This window comes from Stenella coeruleoalba (assembly GCF_951394435.1).
Source record: "Stenella coeruleoalba genome assembly, chromosome: 2".
Lineage (NCBI taxonomy): Eukaryota > Metazoa > Chordata > Mammalia > Artiodactyla > Delphinidae > Stenella > Stenella coeruleoalba.
Window position 1 is genome coordinate 49,492,212 of NC_137147.1, and position 23,164 is coordinate 49,515,375.

The 23,164-nt window shown below is 39.6% G+C and overlaps 3 protein-coding genes across 7 annotated transcripts in view; 2 read left to right on the forward strand and 1 right to left on the reverse strand.

The window, feature by feature from the left end:
• Positions 1-3,598, forward strand: part of CDKL1 (cyclin dependent kinase like 1) — a 69,079-nt gene extending 65,481 nt beyond the window's left edge. For both annotated transcript variants that reach the window (XM_079913232.1, XM_079913231.1), the window contains exons 9-10: positions 904-1,059; positions 3,471-3,598. In XM_079913232.1, the coding sequence (XP_079769358.1) occupies positions 904-1,059; positions 3,471-3,578 (264 nt within the window). In that variant the 3' untranslated portion in view covers positions 3,579-3,598. The remainder of the gene's footprint in view (positions 1-903; positions 1,060-3,470) is intronic.
• Positions 3,599-6,673: 3,075 nt separating this feature from the next.
• On the reverse strand, positions 6,674-16,760 carry DMAC2L (distal membrane arm assembly component 2 like). Of its 2 annotated transcripts, XM_079913234.1 has the most exons (5): positions 16,675-16,760; positions 10,861-10,972; positions 9,367-9,575; positions 8,611-8,782; positions 6,674-6,830 (listed from the first exon to the last, which is right to left on the reverse strand). In XM_079913234.1, the coding sequence occupies exons 2-5, from the start codon at positions 10,965-10,967 to the stop codon at positions 6,716-6,718; spliced, it is 603 nt and encodes a 200-aa protein (XP_079769360.1). In that variant the 5' UTR covers positions 10,968-10,972; positions 16,675-16,760; the 3' UTR covers positions 6,674-6,715. The 2 variants fall into 2 exon arrangements, with proteins under 2 accessions (XP_079769360.1, XP_079769359.1); XM_079913233.1 differs by lacking the exon at positions 16,675-16,760 and having other exon boundaries at positions 10,861-11,153.
• A 77-nt stretch (positions 16,761-16,837) lies between these two features.
• L2HGDH (L-2-hydroxyglutarate dehydrogenase) overlaps positions 16,838-23,164 on the forward strand; it is a 49,790-nt gene continuing 43,463 nt past the window's right edge. The window contains exon 1 of one of the 3 annotated variants that reach the window (XM_079913225.1): positions 16,838-17,048. In XM_079913225.1, the coding sequence (XP_079769351.1) occupies positions 16,909-17,048 (140 nt within the window). In that variant the 5' untranslated portion in view covers positions 16,838-16,908. The remainder of the gene's footprint in view (positions 17,049-23,164) is intronic. The other 2 variants (XM_079913226.1, XM_079913229.1) reach the window with 2 other exon arrangements.

Below are 23,164 nucleotides of genomic sequence, written 5' to 3' on the forward strand. Positions count from 1 at the left end.
TAAGATTGGGGTGGTTTGTTTTACAAAAGGATCCTTTTCTTCAAAAAAATGTTTAGCCATAGGATTCTTTTAAATAGCCAACTCCCTAGTATATTGGAAATAGGTTTTGATTTTAAAACTTGATTTATATACACATTTTCAGAAATATAATAGCCCTTATGTAAAATGAGGTACCAATTAAAATGTTTGCAAGTTACAGACAAGGTCCCACCCATTTCAAAAAGTATTTAAAACATTTACTGATGCATTTATAATTTTAAAAAATGAGACAGTTCCTTGGGGTATGTAATTGTCAGATTTAATCTATCCAAGTATGAGCCCTCTGGCCTATTTACTGGCAAAGCAAATAGTTAAGAATGATGTAACATAAAGAGATGTATATTATGCCTCTCCTTCCTTACATATACATAGATACTTGTAATGCATGGGCTATTTCTGGAAGAATATACTTACAATAACTGATTTTAGAAGGGAGAATGGAAGAACTAGAGTGCTGAAGAGACTCTGCTACATGCTGTATAAATTTTATTTTTACTATGTGTGATTTTTTAAATAAAAAACTAGTTTTTACTAAGTACAGGCAAGGAACCAAATGGGTTAGGTGGATTATTCTGGTGAGACACTGAGGTGAACTCAAAAATCGTATCCTACTCCCTCAGGGCAGAGCGCCAAATGCCTCAGGAACAGAACAAGGTGGAGAAAATGATTTTTTTTGCTACTACTCCTAGAAACTATTTATTAATTCATTATGTGGTTACCCATGAACGATTGTGGAAGGAACGAAAGTTTTCCCCCCTTTTGTTCCCAACTGAAGAGTTTAATCTTTCAAAGAAGAAAAAAATGACTTCAATAAGTTAATGCAATTTTAAAGAAGTAAGGAGAGGTTATTTTCTGTTCTTTCAGGGCTGTCTCCACATGAATCCTGCTGAGAGACTGACATGTGAGCAGCTGTTGGGGCATCCGTATTTTGACAGCATCAGAGAAATAGGGGATTTGGCAAAAGAGCATGAGAAATCAACAGGGAAGACCCTAAGACAGAGCCGAAAGCACCTGCCGCGGGTAAAGATGGGGCACTGCTTTACAGAAGCATCCAAGGTCGTAATTTCAAATGAGCTCATACCTTCCACCTGGTGCGGAGAGTCTCAATCTATACTTGAGGTGGCAATTGTGGCTTGCAGCTCCAGCACCTTTATCCCTGCATGAGGACACACAGGTCACAAGATCTACCAACCAGGGTCCCAAAGACATCTGCCCGCTAAGGGCCCTTCTCGCAGAATCCTAAAGGTGACCTTGCCCAGCAGCTCCCTGCTGCCAGCCAGGGGCCAGGGCTTTTGGTGTGCATGAGCACAGATCCCAGCCAGGGACAAGAAGCGTGCTTCTTATGCTTTGGAAAACGAAATCAAATTTATCCCGGTTAGCTCTCTGTCATCATGTTTACCTTCAGTATTGATTGACATTCCAGGTGTATCTAAAAAAGGAACTGTTTTCCTCCCTGATCCATTAATCATCAGAGTTGGCTAGTGTAAATGTGGTGACGAGTGCTTTCAGTGGGAGCAGCAGAACAGTGCATTTAACCAGATCACAGCATCCAAGCTGCACACTGGGAGCCTGTGGAGAATTGTGACTGGTGTAAAGTGGCAGAATGGCCTTACATTAAGTGTCTTGTCATAAGCCAAAAGCTGTAATAATTTAGGATGGACTGTAGTTGGAACCACAATTAAGATGAGCTGGCTGCTCCTGGTTGCTTCCGGATCTGCTTGGGTACCCCTTAAGCTATAGATTATCTTGTCTTAGTCTTTCCCTTTGCAGCCTCCTCTGCCCAGTATGCTGAGTCGCACCTGGGTGGTGTTTGTGAGGTTTGGAGGAGAGGAGAGGGTGGACAGTCCATTATGAACAGGTACAGCATGAAACCCAGGGCCCTAAAAGACCAGAGTTATGAAATTAAGAATGCTTTTAATGCAAAACAGACTGGAAATAGACTTTCCCCTCAGAGTTACCCCTTATCTTGCTGTTTCTTTGTGTTCAAGAATCTTAGAACCCTTGAATTACAGGGGATTTTAGAAAACCTCATCCCTTCTTTTAAAGAAACTGGAATTAAAACTTTAAAAAGTGGGACTTAGGGCTTCCCTGGTGGCACAGTGGTTGAGAGTCCGCCTGCCGATGCAGGGGACACGGGTTCGTGCCCAGGTCCGGGAGGATCGCACATGCCGCGGAGCGGCTGGGCCCGTGAGCCATGGTCGCTGAGCCTGCGCGTCCGGAGCCTGTGCTCCGCAACGGGAGAGGCCACAACAGTGAGAGGCTTGCATACCGAAAAAAAAAAAAAAAAAGTGGGACTTCCCTGGTGGCGCAGTGGTTAAGAATCTGCCTGCCAATGCAGGGGACATGGGTTAGAGCGCTGGTCCGGGAAGATCCCACATGCCTCAGAGCAACTAAGCCCATGCGCAACAACTGAGCCTGTGCTCTAGAGCCCGTGCGCCACAACTACTGAGCCCCTGTGCCACAACTACTGAAGCCCATGCGCCTAGAGCCCATGCTCCGCGACAAGAGAAGCCACCGCAATGAGAAGCCCGTGCACCACCACAAAGAGTAGCCCCCGCTCACCGCAACTAGAGAAAGCCCACACGCAGCAACAGACCCAATGCAGCCAAAAAAAAAAAAAAAAAAACTTAAAGTGGATTGTCAATGGCAGAAAGTGAGACTTGTAGCAGAGTTGTGACTAGAACCTCAGGATGAGCCACCTGCCCATAAATGCTACTGAAATAGGCACCAATTAAAAAAAAAAAAAAGAGGGTCTTGATGGAAATATTTTTACTTGAAAGACTAGGGGAACCCAACTAATTTGTGTGTTGCTTGTAGGTCCCAATTGTTTGATTTAAAAGTACTTGTTTTTCAGATACCTAAGGCCATATAGTACTGTACAAAAAAAAATGTGTTCCCTTGCTTTCATTTGACATTGACAATAAATTCAAACATTTTCTGGCAGCATGAAAGGAGCAGTTTTGCCTTTTTAACTAAGGTAGTAGGTGGGCAAATCACCTGAGTGCTCCAGACATCAGTTTTCTTCACTACAAGACAAGATACTGGCTTAAATGATCCCTAAGGTCCCAGCAAGCTCTTAACCCCCATGAATCTATGCTTTTTCCCAGTAATGTTAACATGTAGATTTTCCCTTCTTTTTCATAGTCTCTAAATTGCCTTTAATGTGCATGTTTTGCTTTATAATAGAAAATAAATATTGAAAAGAAAAAACAAGAGACCAAATTTATGGGAGGGGGTGAGCTCCACATCCTTCAATTCCACCCCTGAGCAGAGACCAAATTTAAACATTTTGTCCTTTCTCAGATCCTGGATTCTGTGCAGAAAAAGTATTTCTGTGCTGGAAAAGTTGTTTGTTTACCTCTTTTGGATGTGTTAGCAATAATGAAAAAAGTGTACGGCATTGAACGTAATTCTGTGTTTCATATTTTCAGTTGCAGTACCTACCTCAGCTGACTAGCAGCAGCGTCCTCCCAGCTTTGGATAACAAGAAGTACTACTATAACACCAAGAAACTTAACTACCGTTTCCCAAACATTTAAAGAGCTTGGAGATGGATAACAAAAAAAGAATTGATCATTAATTTGAATAAAACATATATTTGATTGAAAGCAATCACAATGTTGAAAAAAACATCAGGAGAAAACATAACTAACTGGGGGAGGCCACTTGGCAAGACGTGAAGGGAAATTCCAGAGGCAGTGTTCCATGCTTGACGATGGTGTCCAGAACAGAAAGGAAAAACTTCTTTGGATTTTCACTTTTATTTTTGTTGTATCTAAGTAGCTGAGCTTATGGACAGAATATAAATTATCTACTGCACTCGCCCATACCTCCAGCAAAATTAGAGATAAAAAAATTTATGCTTCAATTGCACCATACGCAACAAGTGAAAAAATGGATTACAGAATGCCCATATATGTTTCCTTGGATCTCTGTTGCTTTGAGTCCTATCTCCTGCCTTTTCAGATTTTCTCATCGTATTTAAGGAGAGTTAAGGTTCTTGAAACCAAAATGTTTAAAATTCCATTTCCTGCTTGCTCTAGCTCTTGATTTTTATATATTGAAACTTTTTTGAATATATGAGATGTTTAAAATATTTAAAATCATATGGATTATCATAAAAGACTATAATTTACATGCTTATATATTTAATGATATGTTTATAGACATTTCTTACATATACTTTGGTCTTTACCTTTAGTAAAGGATGCATCTTAGTCATTTTTGCAGGCAAGATGGATTTACTATAATCCATCTACACTTGTTCACCCAATTCCCCTTGCAAACAATGGCATGAAGCTTGGCAGCTGACCCAGGGGTAGAACAAGATCCACAGGCTTCACAGGAACTGGGCCTGCCAGCCTGAAAGTAATTAGTACTTCATTCTCTCCAGCTCAGCCTCAGACTTGGAGACAGAGATACTGGCAGGACTATAGTGATCTGGGTTTTGGAAGAAACTGCTTATGAGCTTTTACTTGGGTCATAAAAGACATAAGGTTATAAGCTGATGTTTTCCCTGAAATATCTTTTTACTGTGTATGTGTGTATATCTGTAGTGCACACACATATATATGTGTGTGTATATACCAACCTAACAACTAAAAGTTAACTAATAAGAAAATAGACCAAAATGATATTATTGAGAATTCCTAGCTTTGTACAGTGATACTTAAAATGACAATATATAACTAGCTTTGATTTGGCCTATTGCTCCTATTCAAAAAGCTTTTTCATCCTTGTCCCCTGGACACAAGGGCAATATGAAGCTGATGTCTGCTTCTTATTGCTCAACCCCATTTTTGATTGATGTGCTGCTATTTCCTAGCAGTCCTCAGCCATGGTTTTTGAAGATGTATTTTACTGTATCTTCAAAACCTTTCTTCTGCATTCTCAGTTTACTGCTATGTTAATTTTCTTCATGAGAGCATTTGACCTTATTCACTTACTGTTAAGTAATCCACCAAATTCTGGCATCTGTTCAATAATTTTGGCTACCCCAGCCAGTTTAGTGATATCCTGAGGCTTCCTAATGTATGTAGCTTCTTGCATAGAGCTGATAGCGGGTTAAATACTAGTCACAGTATAATCTACTTCTTGTTATGTAGACTTGATTCAAATGACAAAGAAGGACATCCAGCTTCTGCTAATAGTTTACATTTTGTGTTTTTTCCTTTTTTCCTTACCCCCAACTGTGTACCTGACGAGGCAGATGACTATAACTCCCTAATTTATCCAGTAGTTTTAAGGAATACCATTCAGAGTAGAAAAGTAGCTCCAGACTAACCTGTGGTCAATCAGTTGCTTCATCACATAGTAATCAAACAAGGCTGAGATAGAAGTGGTCATTTGTTTCTAATGAGTTCTATTAAATATATGCTTATACTTAATTTAACCATATCTGTGATCTTTTCTTCAGCATGGAATCACCACTGTTTCACATGAGACTGTTCTACATCCTTATCATTTTTTTATTTACTATTTTCTGATTTTTAGAATGACAGTGGCAATTATGTTAGTAAACAGTACATCATTTATGGTATGTGCTATCTACATAAGCTGGTTCCTAACACAAGTAAAATTCATTTTTCTACTTTAATGCTGCATCACAGAAAGTGTTTATTTTAAAATTAACTCCAGTCAAGGTTATATTCAACAGATTAATATTCAAACCAAACATACAGAAATCCACAAACAAGTTGGCATATAACCAACAATAATAGAATCAGGACCATTTGAAGCAGATAAAAATAAAGATCTGTTTATACCTATTTATGATATTCTTTATCACTGCTTTCTAGATGTAAAGTGAATTTAGTGCTTATACTTCTTATGATGTCCCTTGAGCTCATGGGAAGTACTATCCAACATATATGAGGGAATACAAATTAGTTTCTAACTGACATGTTAAATTTTTCTGTTTGAAGCAGTTTTTTAATTTAAGCAGAAAGTAAGTATAGCTCTGCTGGCCTTCATCATTGTTTCCTCTGTTCTATTGCAATCAGCAAAGCTATTTAAATCCAGCCAGGTATTCATGTCTAGTTTTAATAAGACACTAGACTAAGCCTACAAAATAGACAAATTAGCCAGAAACTGTTCATTCAGAGAAAGGATGTATGGTATAAAGAGCACAGGAATGCAGGATCATGACAAATGCATGCGAATCCTGGGAAGCAATATGAATGCCCCAGCAACCTCTGACTACTTTGCATAATTGACTCCATCAGTGAATCTGAAATTTAGCTTTCAGTTTTTCATAATTGTATATTTATAGTAACATGCTTCAAAAACTTTAAAGTAAAATGTAACAAATTACTGTTAAAAATAAAGAATATCTGTGTTGTACATTTAAATCATTTTAAAGAACTCTTAAGTATCTACATCAAGAGATATTTATATAGGATTGATATAAAATAAGGAATATATAAGAATTAAAATGGTACCTGGTTTGCATTTTTCTTAAAATGATTTAATGTACCTAAATTCTCACTTCTAACTTAGTAACTTTAGTGAATCACATCTGAATGTTTATTTTCTACATGATGGACTCTGCTAGAATGTTGTGGTATAACATTCTTATAGTTCTGTTGATGTTTATGTAATATTTGTTGCTGTTTAGGATCAACAATTGCACATGATACTTTATATTGAAATAAGACACTTACTGAATATTACTATTTTACTTCAAGTCTAATTTTAGTTCCAGAGAAGGCAGTGATGTTTTAAAGACTTGGACAATTTTTTCTTTTTCTTTTATGCCAGGAAGATCACTTAAAAACAAATACTTGAGGTTTCTGGAAGAGAAATTTTTTAAAGTTAATTTAATTTGGCCTTTACTCATAGCATTAAAAATAAACTTGCTTTATTGACTTAAAAAAGCTACACACAGAATGTGTTCATATCATCCTACACTTTCAAAATGACTTTTAGAACGGTAGTCTTAGAGTACTACTTTAAATGAAATTCTTGCTAGGCACTAAGCCAGACCTTGGACAGTTTAGTTGTTCTGAATTACATCAATAATGCTGCTGAATTCTTCCAAATATTTTATGTATATTATGGCATAGAGCTCCTTTGTATGTTAAATATAAAATATGACATCACTCATGGTGATGATTTTTTGCATCTGACACTAAAAGCAAAAACAACTAAAGCAAAAATAAACAAGTGGGACTTGTTTCAATCAAATTGAAAATCTTATATACAGCAAAGGAAACCATCAACAAAATGAAAAGGCAACCTACTGAATGGGAGAAAATATTTGCAAATCATATATCTGTTAAGGAACTAACATCCAAAATGTATAAAGAACTCATACGACTCAATAGGAAAACCCCCAAACAATCCAATTTTTAAAATGGGCAAAATATCTGAATAGACATTTTTCCAAAGAAGACATACAGATGGAGAACAGGTACATGAAAAGATACTCTACATCATTATCAGGGAAATGCAAATCAAAACCACTATGAGATATCACCTCACACTGTTGTTAGAATGGCCATTATCAAAAAGACTAAATAAGTGTTGGTGAGGATGTAGAGAAAAGGGAGACCTTGTGCACTGTTGGTGGGACTGTAAATTGGTGCAGTCATATGTAAAACAGCATGGAGGTGCCTCAGAAAATTAAAAACAGAACTACCATATGATCCAGCAATTCTACTTTTCAGTATTTACCTGAAGAAAACAAAAACACTAACTCAAAAAGGTATCTGTACCCCCATGTTCATTGCAGCATTATTTACAATAGTCAAGATATAGAAACAACCTAAGCGTCCATTGATGGATTAGGTAAAGAAAATGTGGTATATGTATACAATGATGTAGTATTCAGCCATAAAAAAATGAAATTCTGCATTGGCAACAACTTGGATGGACCTTGAGGGCATTATGCTTAGTGAAATAAGTCAGAGAAAAACAAATATTGTATGATGTCTTATATGTGGAAGCTAAAAATAAATAAATAAGCAAGCTCATAGATACATAGAACAGATTGGTGGTTGCCAAAGGCACAGGGTGGGGAGTGGGAGAAATGGGTGAACGGTTTCATGTTTTTGTTCTTAGTTTAGGTAAATTGAATTTTAAAAATATGAATCTTAACCTAGGAAGGAAAAGAAATTGGGAAAGTTCTTAAAGGAACCAAGTGTGTATTAAAAGGTGAAGCTTTAAAGCCTCAACTAATGTAAGAGATAAACAATCTAGTACTTTTGGTTCTAATGTTTAAGATTTCTCAGACTTCTGTGGTGCTGAGGTTACTGGCAGAACATAGGGGAAATTAAAAATAGGGAGGAAGTATAACAGCTAGTGCTTATTGAAAGCTTTCTGTATTAGGAACCCTGCTAGGTGCTTTATGTAGGTCAATTTTTTAAAAAGATGCTCCCTAAAAAATGCAATACAACCATAACATATTAAGGGTGATAATTTAAACTTTTAAAATATTATAGCTGACAGTTAAGTCATTTTCATAAATTATATTTTTCAGAATTGAAAAAAAGAGACCACCTCTCAACTGTTTTAAATTCCGATTATTCACCTTAACATTATCAAGTTTCCATTTTGGCACTGACCACCTACCTTAAATGATGCAAAGCAATGACACCTTTGTCTGTGACATTCCCACATGAAATTATTTCCATTTCCAACATGCTTTTTTGTAAATTTTCAAGTTGACTAAGTCTCTCCAAGCAGTCATCCTCAATATAGTGACACTTGCATAGCCTTATTTTTTCAACATGCTGTAGGCCTTCTGGGGGAAAAAAAGTACAGTTTAAGAACCTGCTTTACCATTAAGATGATCAACTATCCTAGTTTGCCCAGAGTTGTTCTAGTTTTAGGATTGGAAGTCCTAGGAAACCTCTTAGCCCCAGGAAAACAGTAACGATCAGTCACCCTATTAACCATACAAGGTATTCACTATACAGGTTGTGCTGATGGACAGGGCCATTCTGCAGTCAGATGCCCAATGCACTGGAGGAAAGAAATGCCCACACAAGCAGAAGCTGTGTGGATATAATTATTTCTACATTCGTGAGCGTTTCTCAATGACAGAAGTTTGACAAAGAAAATTTGACAAACAAGGCCTTGAATTTTAAGTCAATAAAGCACAGAATAAAGGCATGTAGAGACAAGCTTAGTGCAGGGAGAAAGGAGAGGAAGGTATTTGTAACCTCTATTTAATTTAAAAATAAATATCATACGCAGGAAGAAACAAGCTGGATTGGACTGAAAAAGGCAAAAAGGACACACCTATGACTATAATAGTGAGTCAACTGCAACCAAACGTCACTGCAAATCACCTGCATTTCCCATAACAAATGATAGGGCAGTTACCCATGTGATCAAATCCAATGCTCATGATACAAGAATCAGTGGCATCAATTGCCTGAATCTTGTATTTGTCCAGAGGGCCTGTTGGGAGGTGGTTGTAGTCCTTCTGCCACCTCTCCTGGCCGTGGTAGCGCACCAGAGCCCCACAGCGCAGCAGCCACTCGGACGCTGCCCTGTCAGGGCCAACATCCCGGATGCGTTCATGATCCACTCTGTTGGCAAGAGAACAAAAGCCGGTAGCTTTTACTATAGTCACTAGCTTCTTAACTATGTTCACCAAAGTAAATACAGAATAGCAACCACTTTTCACTTCACATGATGAGGAGGGAGATAATATATTAGTGAAATCCATGTAAAGAAAACATTCGATGGCTCTACCTGCTACCTTTTTTGCTTTTGTTTTTGTTTTCAAGTGAACTCTGTCAAGGCATGTTATTCTTATGTGAGTTTATCAGGCAGACATTGAGTCTTCATTGATTCGTATGTAGCACAATAGCTTCACACCAGGAGGTACTCAGTATCTATGTTTTGAATGAATGACTACACTTGGTTATCATTTTTATTAATGACAAAAGATTAAAAAGGGAATAATTTTGAACCTTTGTTCAAATGAATGTCATTAAGTGATATTCATTAATTTTAACATATGCCCTTTTCTCTAGTTAGTGGTATTAATGCTATATTGAGCAACAAGGAGGTTAGTTTTGTCAGTTTCAAAATGATATTTCTAAGCATGCCACCAACTTTTTATTTATTTTATTTTATTTTTTAAAATAAATTTATATATTTATTTTTGGCTGTGTTGGGTCTTCGTTGCTGTATGCGGGCTTTCTCTAGTTGCGGCGAGCGGGGGCTACTCTTCATTGTGGTGTGCAGGCTTCTCATTGCGGTGGCTTCTCTTTGTTGCGGAGCACAGGCTCTGGGTGTGTGGGCTTCAGTAGTTGTGGCATGTGGGCTCAGTAGTTGTGGCTTGCGGGCTCTAGAGCGCAGGCTCAGTAGTTGTGGCACACGGGCTTAGTTGCTCCGTGGCATGTGGGATCTTCCCGGACCAGGGCTCGAACCCGTGTCCCCTTCATTAGCAGGCAGATTCTTAACCACTGCACCACCAGGGAAGTCCCCCAACCAACTTTTTAAAACCTTGATTTCCCTTGATAGTATTCAAAAGGTTAACTACATCCCTTAAGAAGCCATAGAATAAAATATTCTAAAATTACATTTACTGAGCTTTTCTGATTACAAAAGTAATAAATGTTCTTTTCAGAAAACTTGAAAGGCATTGAAAGGATGAATAAGAATCACTTAAGTCCTGTAACCCAGACAGTTAATAGTCTGTAATCTATTTTTCTGATCTTTATTCAGTGCTTGTATGTTTTATTTGGGATCGTACTGCATGCACGACACGAAAAACATTTGAAACACAAGAAATAACCAAATTAGCTACTGGGAACTCATCAAGCTGTAACAATTCCCACGTTTCTTCACTTTAGTTAAACTTACTTATTAAACACTGCATTCAACCAGCCCCAGAAGTATCGGAAGTCACGTGACCTTGGGAGTTTCTTTAAGCCACAGAACTGCTGGGAAATTTTTCCAGACAGCATCATTTGATCTAGACACATAAAACAGTATTCATATTAGATCATCAGCTGGGAATCAGAGTCCCATACATACGGCAACTGACTTTACAACTTCAGAGTCAGTGCTCTTGTGCTGATAAAGCTGATGACTCACTTGCCACTCAATAGTTATTAAGCAAGTTACTCCTGTCTGTTTTTTGGTTTCTTTTGCTGCAAAAATGAGAGGCTGAATTGAATGGTCTCTATGGTTCCTTCCAGCTTGGACATTGTTCTTTCTACTTGTTCACTCCTCAATTGGAGTCAGCCTGCAGTGGTGCCACCTGGTGTCCATGCAGGCAGTGCATCTACAAATTTACTGAAACCAGCTCCAGTCCCAATCTACATTTCCAGTACCAAAATGACAAACTAAAATCACCTAAGGAGCAATGTGTCAAGATTAAGACACTTACGTCCAGAAAAGGAGAGGAGTCGTGGAAACAGATCTTCCTATCACAAGGCTGCAAGTAGTGTCCCCAGAACAGTGCAAAGCAAGAGCTGTACAGGGCAGCTGGGAAAGACTGGGCAAGTAACTTCACCTCTCTGACCCTTGGTTTTCTCATTTGTAAAATGAGATGATTTGCTCAGATGATTTCCAGCTGTAAAAACCCATAACTATGAGTTGAGAAGGCGATTTTGGAATTGGGTCTCAACCTGATTTATCTCAATTCAAGTTTCTCTGATAGTGTGCCAGGTGGGGAGAAAACAAAGATAAATGAAACATGGTCTCTGCCTTTGAAGAGCTGACAATTTAATGCAGGGTGGAGTGAGCTAAAACAAGTTACCAGGTAGTTAAAATAAATGATAGAACCTGGAAAAGACCTCAAAAGAGTTAAAGACACACAAGGATTTCAATAGACAAAGATGCCAGGAAAATGTAGGTCAGGTGATAAGCTGAGGCAGGAACCTTTAAGGCATGTTGTAGTTCAGTTGGCTCAGCACATGGGGGTCATGAGAAGAGGAGGGAGACAATGTACACAGTCACATCGGGAAGGGTCTCCCATGATCAGCCAGAAAGTTTGTCTTCTGCAGGTGGCTAGGAATCATTGAGACTTTAGCACAGAGCACTGGCATGGTTAGAACTATGCTTCAGGAATATTAGACAGCAGCATCAAGATTGAGGGTCATTTAGAGATGAGGAAACTTAAGCCCTGATAATAAGTAACTTGCTGACACCCTAAATCCTTTCTGGAACAAGGTGGGGTATTAATAAATGCATGTGTTTAAAGGGACCTGTCCAATGTTTCATGGTTAATTGTTAGCAGTGCTGAAACTGGAACCTAGTTTTCTCTCTTATTAGTCCAGGGCTCTTTCCTCAGTCATTGGATGGTTCTAGAACTCAGGAAAAAGAAGAGGACTAGAAAGAGGCCTGAGTGGGAACTACCTTAGAGCTGAGGAAGTGCCCAAGGATGTTGGGTTGTAAAACAGAGAGAGCTGAGGTCTGAGGACAGAACCCTGGGGCCATCTACTAGCCTCTTTATCCCTTCTCCATCATCACTCTGCCTTCATTACTGCAAACTTCTCCCCCTGCTACTTCCTCCCACATTTTGGTTAAATCTCTCTCCACCTGTGCCCATCTCAGTAACTCCTTTGGCTGCCAACCTTGTTTACAAATCTGGGCTTTCCAGCTTCAACTCAGGCTGTTCCCTCCATTTACCATCCCTCCCCGCCCCCCAGAATCCTATGGAAATCTTCCCCAACCTCAAGACCTTACTCAAATGCCATCTCCATCCATCCATTCAATCATGCAATAAATATTGAATGTCTGCTATACTTAGTGCAAGAGATTCAATGGCAAGACAGAAGCAAAACAAAACAACACAGGAGAGAGACCGAGAAAAACATGGTTCCTGTCCTCATAGAATGTGTAGTATATATACCATATATGTATAGATGACATATAAACAAATGAATAACATGCAACACGATGTCTTAATGGAGGTATGGACAAGTTCTGTGAGAGCTTAGAGAAGGGAGTGAGGGATAGGCTTCATACTAGAGGTGTCTTCTGAGATGGGTCTCAAAGGATGATTAAGAGTTTCCAGTTAGGCAGAAAAAAGAAAAGTATGAAGGGCAAAAGAAAGAGCAAGAATCACATATAACTCATTTCCATTTTTCTTAGCACCTAGCACAGCACCATTCCCTAATGCAAGTTTAATAAATATTTGGCAATTAATAATCTTCAATGGGTGATACATTTTCATGCAGAAACCAAGGAAACTCATTAAGTGGGTAAATTAGAGAGGTTTGTGAAAATTGAAGTACTTTCACTTGATTCATTTTGGCCCACCTTGTATTTCTGCTTAAGGGAAGGATTAAACCAAATTTACTTCAGCTTATGATCTCTAAAAATATTAGATATTATATTTAAAATAATTTAAACATGAAAATTAAGTTTTTATTTAGCAATAAATTAAAAAAACTAATTGGTAGGTTTTTGCATTCTCAACTGCTACTTTGTTAATTGATATTAGGAATTTCAGATGAATTCAAGCAGTTACCTCTGAGAATGCTTTCTAGAGGGAAAGAGGAGACCTCTGGTGGTGAGTTGATGAATTTAGCTTTAATAAATTAAACAAGTGAAATGCAAGTTAAAAAATAACCACTACTAAATTACCGCTGTGATAAATAATTTAGGAATTAAAATTATTTTTAAAATTCTTCTTACTATCATAACACAGCTTAGAGCCATAAGTTTGTAACAGATGTTTCTAAAAGTTGCTATATGTTCACGACTTAGAGAAGACCAGACCTCTAATGTGTGACTCAAAATAGGATATGGAGAGTCCCCCAATTTGCATATAAACAAGTTTTTTTTAAAAAATGGAAGTTCTTTTTTTACATATGAGACATAATTACTTAGGTGGGCTATTCAAAACGTTGGCTATTTTAGTGGTCAAAAAGACTGAACTAGCCAACTTGTTCTTGAGGGCAGTAAAAGTGTGAAGAGAGGGGTGGGTGATGTCAGAACTGGGGCATTTTTACTCCCCAAATTATAACCCCACTTCACTGCAAATTCATCCATTATTGATGCCAATTCTTATTCCTGAGGTGTCTAGAGTCTAGTGAAATAGAACAGCAGAGCAATTGCTTAGGAATGAGAAGCAAAGTTTCCAAAAGCCACTCTTAGGCTAATATTGCTTGACACTCATTGAACTAATTTCACATAGGTTCTGACCTAGATGGAAGATGAACACGAATTCTTAGCTGAGGAGGGTGGTGGCTAGAACACAAATGTCTCTAGCCAAAGACATTACAGGGTGAATGAATGTAAGGTGAGCTCTTGATGTGAGATTATCTAAATGAAACAAATTAATGTACAGTCAAGCCTAGGGGAGAAGGTAAGCAGAGAAAATTTTACAAAAAGAGCATGTGTATTTTGAGTTCTTTCACTTTGCTAAACTCAGAAGCACGTGCTCAAAATCACAGAGTAGTAAAAAAGTCACTACTCTGGGCTGACCCATGAAAGCCTGACCACAGACCCTAAAACTGTATAATTCTGTACTCAACCTAGTAACAAATCAACTACATCCCATGCAACGGTTAAAATAAAAAATAGTGATAGTACCAAAAGTTGGTGACACTGAAGAGGAACTGAACTGGATCACTCAACATTGCTGGTGGGAATGTAAAATGGTGCAGCCACTTTGGAAAACACTTTGGCAGTTTCTTACAAAAGTAAACATGTGCTTATCATATGACCCAGAAATTGGACTCTTAGGCATTTATCCCGGAAAAACAAAAACAGGCTCGCACAAAAAGCTGTACACTAATTTTCATAGCAGCTTTATTTGAAATAGCTAAAAACTAAAAGTAACTCAGATGTCCTTCAATGGGTGAATGGTTAAACATGCTGTGGTACATCCATACCATGAAACACGTCTCAGCAATTAGAATGAACTATCAATACATGCAACAATTTGGATGGATCTCAAGGGATTATGCTGAGTGAAAAAGTCAATTCCAGAAAATTACATACTGTATAATTCTGCTTATGTAACATTCTTGGCATGACAAAATTTTAGAAAGGGAGACTAGAACGGGGAAGAGGGTGCCCTGCAGGAGAGAAGTGTAGTTATAAAAGGACAACCGAGGGATCCTGGTGGTGATGGAACTGTGCTGTAGCTTGCCTGTGGTGGATACAAGAATCTACACATGGGGAATTCCCTGGTGGTCCAGTGGTTAGGACTCTGAGCTCTCACTGACAAGGGCTGGGGTTCAATCCCTGGTCGGGGCACTAAGATCCCAAAAGCCCGACGGCGCGGCCAAACAAAACAAAACAAAACCTACACATGTGATAAAAACTATACAGACCTAAATACATGCACAAAGGTAAAACTGTGGTTATCTCAATAAGATCCATGGGCTGTGTCAATGTCAATTTCCTGGTTGAGTTATTGTTCTATTCTTTTACAAGATGTTACCATTGGGGAAGACTGGGTAAAGGGTACACAGGATCTCTACTGTTTCTTACAACTGCATGGGAATCTACGATTAGCTTAAAATTAAAAAGTTGAACTAAAAAAATAACCATTTCTTATTTTTTTCATTTGTGATGAACAAGCAGGCAACATTCCACATTATTTTCGCAAATAAAGAAAATATGTACAACTGTCCAGGTGATAAAACCAATATAAACATAATAAAAGCCATCATTTTATCGAGCACTTTACTGTGCTAACATCTGATGAGCCTTATCTCGTGTAATCCACATGAAGGAGATCCTGCTATTACTCCTAGTTCACAGAGAAGGGTCTGAGGCAAAGAGGTGAAGTGACTTCCCCAAGCTACCCGACTAATAACTGGAGCCAAATTCACACAGGCAAGAATAAGTCCTTCCAGCAATAAAGTTAAATGATTCTATTTTTGTTCAGCTGTCCTGACCCTAAAAATTAAAAAACTTCCAACAAGCAGAGAGAACAAATGTTAGTTAAACATGGTGATAAATGTTAGTTAGGCATGGTGATAAAGGATCACGTAATTTAACACAGGTTTTTCATACATTACATGGTCCACTTCCCTCATTTTACAGATAAACAGGGGTGAAGTGACCTGCACAGGTGAGTCGCTGTTCCCAGGCCCGCACAGCATATTTAAAAGTATATCTCGGTCCAGGATTTTTTTAAAAAAGGAAATAGATTGCTAAATGATGTCAGAGACCGAGACGTCTGGTTCATTTAGGTGCTCAATATTTACAGGACCAATAAATGAATGAATGGCACGTCAGGAGCCACATATATGGAAGTCCAGAAGACTGCAGGCTATCAGGCGTTGCCATGACAGAGCCTCCGTCCGGAGAGGGCTAGGGCTGGACAGCGAGCGCCCCTCCAGTGGCCACTCCACTGGGTGGGAGCCGGGTTGGAGATCGCGGTGCCCTGAAAGGAGCCTCGAGTGACGCGGGGCGGGTCTGAGGGGGGCGGGGTTGATAGGGGCGGAGCCTCGAGTGACGCGGGGCGGGGTCGAGAGGGGCGGGGCCTGGCGGGAGGAGGGGAGGCAGCTGGGCTTGCCCAAACGACAGTTTTCACCATAATCATCCTGACTTTCTTCCGCGGCCCCGAGTCCGCTCGGCGGTGAAGATCGAGGACGCCCGACTCGGTGGGCCAGATTTTCAGTCAGCCTAGCGATGGGAGAAGGGAAAGGGCAGAGGCTAACCACCACCCTAGACCCGCCCCACCCGGGGCCTAGCTCCTCTACTCACAGCGTCAAAAGGAGGGAGCGAGTTAGCGTCCCCAGCGTCTACGGCGGCGCCGGCTTGCCCTTCGCCCTCCGCCGCGCGAGTCCATTGGCCACTGGCGGCTGCTCTCACGTGGGGCGAAAGAGCGCCCCTCATTGGCCTCTGTCTGGGGGCGGGGCTAGAGAGCGCCTGGACCTGGGCAGTGTAGGGCTCAAGGGCCGGCTCCTGGGGCTTGAGGCAGGGGAGGAGGCGCAGGCGATGGTGCCAGCGCTACGTTACCTAGGCAGTGTCTGCGGACTGGCCCGCGGGGGGTTTCCCGGGGGCTTCTCCGCGGCGTGCGCGCCCGCGCCGGGGAAGCCCTGGCTGTTGTGCCAAGGTGGCCGCAGAGCCAGCACCAGGTGAGTAGCCGCTGGCCCGACCCCCCCCCCCCCCCCCCCCGCGGTCTGCGCTGCTTCTCTCAGAGGTGCCTCGTGCTGGACCTCTGCCCCTGCGCTACTTCCCTGTCCTCGGCGTGGGAGAGGGTCGGGATCCTGTGAATCCCGGGCTCCAACCTATGGTGCCAGGAGCTACCTGCTTGGATCATCTGTAGGTTTGTGGGCGAGAGGAAAAGAATAAGAAAGGCAGTGTTGAGTAGAGGTCAAGAACAGTTCTGGCTCTGAATACCACCCCACCACTTCCTATTCAACTCTGGGCGGGTTAGTTAAGCTCCTTAAAAGCTCAGTTGTGAATAGGATCCTAGTATCGCGTTAAGTGGTTGTTTTGAGGATTAAAGGACCTAACACACTGTAAGCAACCAAATATGCTGTTTATTCGCTGGCCTTCCTGATGTTACTTGGAAGATCTAAAACCAGTCCTATATCAATCAGTTCCTGGCACACGCATGCTGCATAGAGTTGCCCCTGTGAGAAGCAGCTCAGTTAGTTGCTAATTAAACCCCGCAAAATTCAGCGCCCTGTGATTTGAAGTTTGGAGACCACATTCGCCACTACTGTTTTTCTCTGCTCTCTGTAAAGGGAATGGTTTATGCGAAGGTTTCAAAGCTGGAAAGGTCTTGGCTGTTTCGGGAACTAGAATGTGGGCAAGATGAGTGTGACTAGAGCTTAGCGGAGCAGAGATGGTGTGGAATGACATCGGAGAGGGGCTACATCACAGCACAGTTTTTGTTTTAAATACACGTGAAATTTTATTCTAAGAGCGCTGGGAGGCTTTTAAAGGGTTTTAAAGAAGTGATTAAATGTTGATGTTTCTGAAGTTGATTCTGGCTGCTGTGTATTAGTGGATTGGAGGGGGATTAGAGTGGGATAGGATTTGTGATTCATCGTGGGGGTTTGTAGACAGCTCTTTTGGGAACCTTTTTTTAAGGGAAGAAAGGTAAGGTTAGTGAAGGTTTTGTTTATACTTTTTATTTTTTCTTTTTATACTTTTTATTTTGAAATGATTATAGATCCATAGGAAGTTGCAAAAGAACAGAGAGCTCTCATGTACCCTTCTTCACCCAATTTACCCCAGCAACACCTTACATAACTGTAATAACAGTATCAAACCAGGAAATTGACATTAGCACAATCCACCGGCCTTATTCAGATTTTCATCAGTTTTAGAAGTTTTGCACTTGTTTGTTTTTTTTAAATTGCTTTACTACTTATAGACCTTTATTCTATATAACATTTAGTATCTTAAAATATTATTTTGAAAATATTATTGAAATTAGGTAGATAGATTTGGGGGAGATTTACTTCTTTATAATTTTGAGTTTTCCCATCCATGAACTTGGCATATCTTTTCATTTATGCATACTCTTTGTTACTTAAAGTTTATTTATTTGTTGATTTTTTGGCTGCATTGGGTCTTCATTGCTGCGCAGGGGCTTTCTCTAGGTGCGGAGAGCAGGAGCTACTCTTTGTAGCGGAGCACGGGCTCTAGGCCCGCGGGCTTCAGTAGTTGTGGCGCACGGGCTTAGTTGCTCCGCGGCATGTGGGATCTTCCTGGACCAGGGCTGGAACCCGTGTCCCCTGCATTGGCAGGTGGATTATTAACCGCTGCGCCACCAGGGAAGTCCCTCATTTGTTATTTAATAGAGTTTAAAATTTTTCTCTGTGAAGTTCTTTTTTCTTAGGTTAATTCTTTGATTCCCTTATTGCTTTGTTGCTATTGTAAATAGTATCTTATTTTATATTATTCTTTCAGTTGGATCTTACTGGTATAGAAGCTTCTTTGTACTTCTTATCCAGTTTTGGAACCTGGTTCATATGTGCTTCATAAAATGAGTTAGGGAGTTCTCAACCCTTTAAATTTTTCTGGAATATCTTTGATGATAGAGATTATCCGTTCCTTGAAAGTTTGGTAAAATGTATGGGTGTGTGTGTTTAGGTAGAAAGCTTTTGATGACTATTTTAATTTATAGTGATTGATTCAAAATTTCTGTTTCTTTATGCCTCAGTAATTTTGCCCGAGGAGTCCCCCACCCCGTTTCATCTATGTTATCAAATTTATTAGCATATAGATCTCCATGATACTCTTTGATTATGTTTAAGATCCTTGTTGTGTCTTTACGTATTTTTTCTTTATTATTCTGTTTTATTTATTTGTGTCATCTCACTTTTTCCCCCATTACTCTTGCCAGAGGTTTGTCTACATTATAAATCTTTTCAAATAAAAGATTTTTCTTCTTTATTATATTTTGTTATATATATGTTTTATATATTATATATACATGTTTATTTTTCTTTATTATATTTAACTTCTTGAGTTGTTAACTCATTAATTTTTGGTCCAGGAGTATTTTTAGGAGTGTCTCTTGCATGTTAAAGTTCCTGTAGCCTTGTTTACCCAAGAATAGCTTTATTGAATCCTCATATTTAAATGGGATAGTTTGGGCTTCCCTGGTGGTGCAGTGGTTAAGAATCCACCTGCCAATGCAGGGGACATGGGTTTGAGCCCTGGCACGGAAGATCCCACATGCCGTGGAGCAGCTAAGCCCATGTGCCACAACTACTGAAGCCCACACGCCTAGAACCCGTGCTGCACAACAAGAGAAGCCACGACAATGAGAAGCCCGCACACCGCAACAAAGGGTAGCCTCCACTCAACGCAACTAGAGAAGGCCCGTGTGTAGCAACGAAGACCTAAGACAGCCAAAAATAAAAACAAATAAATAATAAATAAAAAAAATAAAAGAGATAGTTTAATTCTAGGTTAGAAGTCCTTTTTTTCTCCTTGAAAATAATGCTCCATTGACTTCTTGATTTCAGTGTCACAATTTAGAAATCTGATTTCAAGTGAATTCATGTTTCTTTAAATTTATATTTTATATTGGAGCATAGTTGATTAACAATGTCATGTTAGTTTCAGGTGTACAGCAAAGTGATTCAGTTATACATATACATGTATCTATTCTTTTTCAAATTCTTTTCCCATTTAGCTTATTACAGAATATTAAGCAATGTTCCCGGTGCTATACAGAAGGTCCTTGTTGGTTATCTGTTTTAAATGTAGCGGTGTGTACATGTCAATTCCAAACTCCCTCTCTCCCCCGACCCTGCCCCCTGGTAACCATAAGTTTGTTCTCTAAGTCTGTGAGTCTGTTTCTGCTTTGTAAATAAGTTCGTTTGTATCATTTTTTTTAGATTCTGTATATAAGCAATATCATATGATATTTGTCTTTCTCTGTCTGATTTACTTCACTTAGTATGATAATCTCCAGGTCTATCCATGTTGCTGCAGATGACATTATTTCATTCTTCTTAATGGCTGAGTAGTATTTCATTTTATATATGTACCACATCTTTATCCATTCATCTGTCGATGGACATTTAGGTTGCTTCCATGTCTCGCTATTGTAAACAGCGCTGCAATGAACATTGGGGTGCATGTATTCTTTTGAACCATGTTTTTCTCCAGATACATGCCCAGTAGTGGGATTGCTGGGTCATATGGTAGTTCTATTTTAGTTTTTCAAGGAACCTCCACACTGTTCTCCATAGTGGCTGTACCAAATTATATTCCCACGAACAGTGCAAGAAGGTTCCCTTTTCTCCACACCCTCTCCAGCAGTTATTGTTTGTAGATTTTTTGATGATGCCCATTCTGACTGGTGTGAGGTGATATCTCATTGTAGTTTTGATTTGCATTTCTCTAATAATTAGTGCTGTTGAGCATCTTTTCTTGTGCCTGTTGGCCATCTGTATGTCTCCTTTGGAGAAACGTCTATTTAGCTCTTCTGCCCAATTTTTGATTGAGTTGTTTGTTTTTTTGATATTGAGTCACATGAGCTGTTTGTAAATTTTGGAGACTAACCCCTTGTTGGTGGCATCATTTACAAATATTTTCTCCCATTCTGTGGATTGTCTTTTCATTTTGTTTATGATTTCCTCTGCTGTTACATGCACTCATTTTTGTGTGTGTTACTATGCAATTTAACCGCGTGTGTTAATTTGTGTAACTGCCACCACAATTAAGAAACAGAAATGTTCCATCAATACAGAGATTGTGTTACCTACCCCTTTGTATTCACATCCCATTTCTCCACCCTTTCTAACCTTTGGCAACCACGAATCTATTTTTCAGCTCTATAATTTTGTCAGTTTGAAAATGTTATATAAGTGGAATCACACAGTATGTAACCCTTTAGATTGGCTTTTTTCATGCAGCATAATGTCCTTGCGATCTATCTAAAGTGTTGCCTGTGTTGATAGTGGGTTCCATTTAATTGTTGAGTAGCAGTCTATGATATGGATGTATTGCAGTTTGTTTAACCACTCCCCAGTTGAATGGTATCTGGGCTGTTTCAGTTTTTGGCTATTATGAATAAAGCTGCTATGAACACTTATGTACAGATTTTTGTAGGAACGTAAGTTTTCATTTCTCTGGGATAAATGCCAAAGAGTGGAGTTGCTAAGACATGTAGTAAGCACATGTTTAGTTTTTTAAGAAACTGCCATACTGTTTTTCCAGAGTGGCTGTACTATTTTACATTCCTACCGGTAACGTGTGAGTTGATCCAGTTCCTCTCATCCTCACCAGCGTTTGTTGTTATCATTTTAAAAAAAAAAAAAAAAGCCATTCTGATAGGGGTGTAGTGATGTCTCATTGTAGTTTTAGTTCGCATTTTCCTAATGACTAAAGGTATTGAACATATTTTCATATACTTATTTGCCATCTATATATCTGTCCTCTTTGATGAAATGTTTGTTCATATCTTTTGCCTATTCTCTAAATGACTTGTTTGTTTTAATAAATTTATTTATTTATTTATTTATGGCTGCGTTGGGTCTTCATTGCTGTGCGCGGGCGTTCTCTAGTTGCAGAGAGCAGGGGCTACTCTTCGTTATGGTGCGCGGGCTTCTCCTTGCGGTGGCTTCTTTTGTTGCAGAGCATGGGCTCTAGGCACGCAGGCTTCAGTAGTTGTCGCACGCGGGCTCAGTAGTTGTGGCTCGCGGGCTCTAGAGCGCAGGCTCAGTAGTTGTGGTGCACAGCTTTAGTTGCTCTGCAGCATGTGGGATCTTCCCGGACCAGGGCTCGAACCCATATCCCCTGCATTAGTAGGTGGATTCTTAACCACTGAGCCACCAGGGAAGTCTTGAGTTGTTTATTTTTAGAGTTCTTAATATATATTTGAGAAATGTGTCCTTTGTAAGATATATGGTTTGCAAGTGTTTTCTCCCAGTTTGTTCATTGTCTTCTTATCCTCTTAACAGAGTCTTTTGCAGAGCAAAAGTTTTTAATTTTGATGAAGTCCAGTTTATCATTTTTTTTTTCTTTTATGGGTCATGGTTTTGGTGTGAACTCCTCAAGTAGCCCTAAATACCAAAGATTTTCTCCTATGTTTTCTTCTAAAAGTTTTATCGTGAATATTTGATGATATTTAAAAACTGAATTTTTTGGTTAGAATAATGACATTGTGTGTGTTTTTTGTTTTTTGTTTTTTTTTTGCATTATGCGGGCCTCTCACTGTTGCGGCCTCTCCCGTTGCGGAGCACAGGCTCCGGACACGCAGGCTCAGCGGCCATGGCTCACGGGCCCAGCTGCTCCGTGGCATGTGGGATCTTCCTGGACCGGGGCACGAACCCGTGTCCCCTGCATCGGCAGAGTGGACTCTCAACCACTGCGCCACCAGGGAAGCCCTGTGTGTGTGTTTTTAAAGAGCCATTTTAGAAATAACATATTGAAATATTTACAGATGATGTTTAAGATTTAGATCGAAATAATATAATGCAGGAGGGGGTGAAAAAAAATAAATGGGGTGAAGAAGCAAAATAGGCCACGTTCCTGTAAAACCTAGATTTGTTGACCACGAGATCAGTGCTTGTGGTAATCTTTTAAGCTTCTCATTTTAGATTTAGATAGACTATACATACCCTTTCTAATTTTTTAAATGATTATATAATCAGAGTTATGGCTAAAACTGGTTCTGAGCCCGTTTCTGGACCACTTATTTCCTTAAGTTTGATGTTCTCACTGACTGTTTCCTTCTGAGCAGAATAAAAAAATTATAAATTTTTGTACACTAGGTGTT

What these genes read in the sequence shown, in the direction of transcription:
- DMAC2L (XM_079913233.1), bottom strand. Translation starts at nt 10,982, where the DNA reads ATGTGTCTAGATCAAATGATGCTGTCTGGAAAAATTTCCCAGCAGTTC. An exon ending in TTGAATGCAGTGTTTAATAA is followed by an intron (nt 9,576 to 10,860) that starts GTAAGTTTAACT and finishes TCTTGCCAACAG; the next exon opens with AGTGGATCATGAACGCATCC. An exon ending in ATTGCTTTGCATCATTTAAG is followed by an intron (nt 6,831 to 8,610) that starts GTAGGTGGTCAG and finishes TTTCTCTTCCAG; the next exon opens with AAACCTCAAGTATTTGTTTT.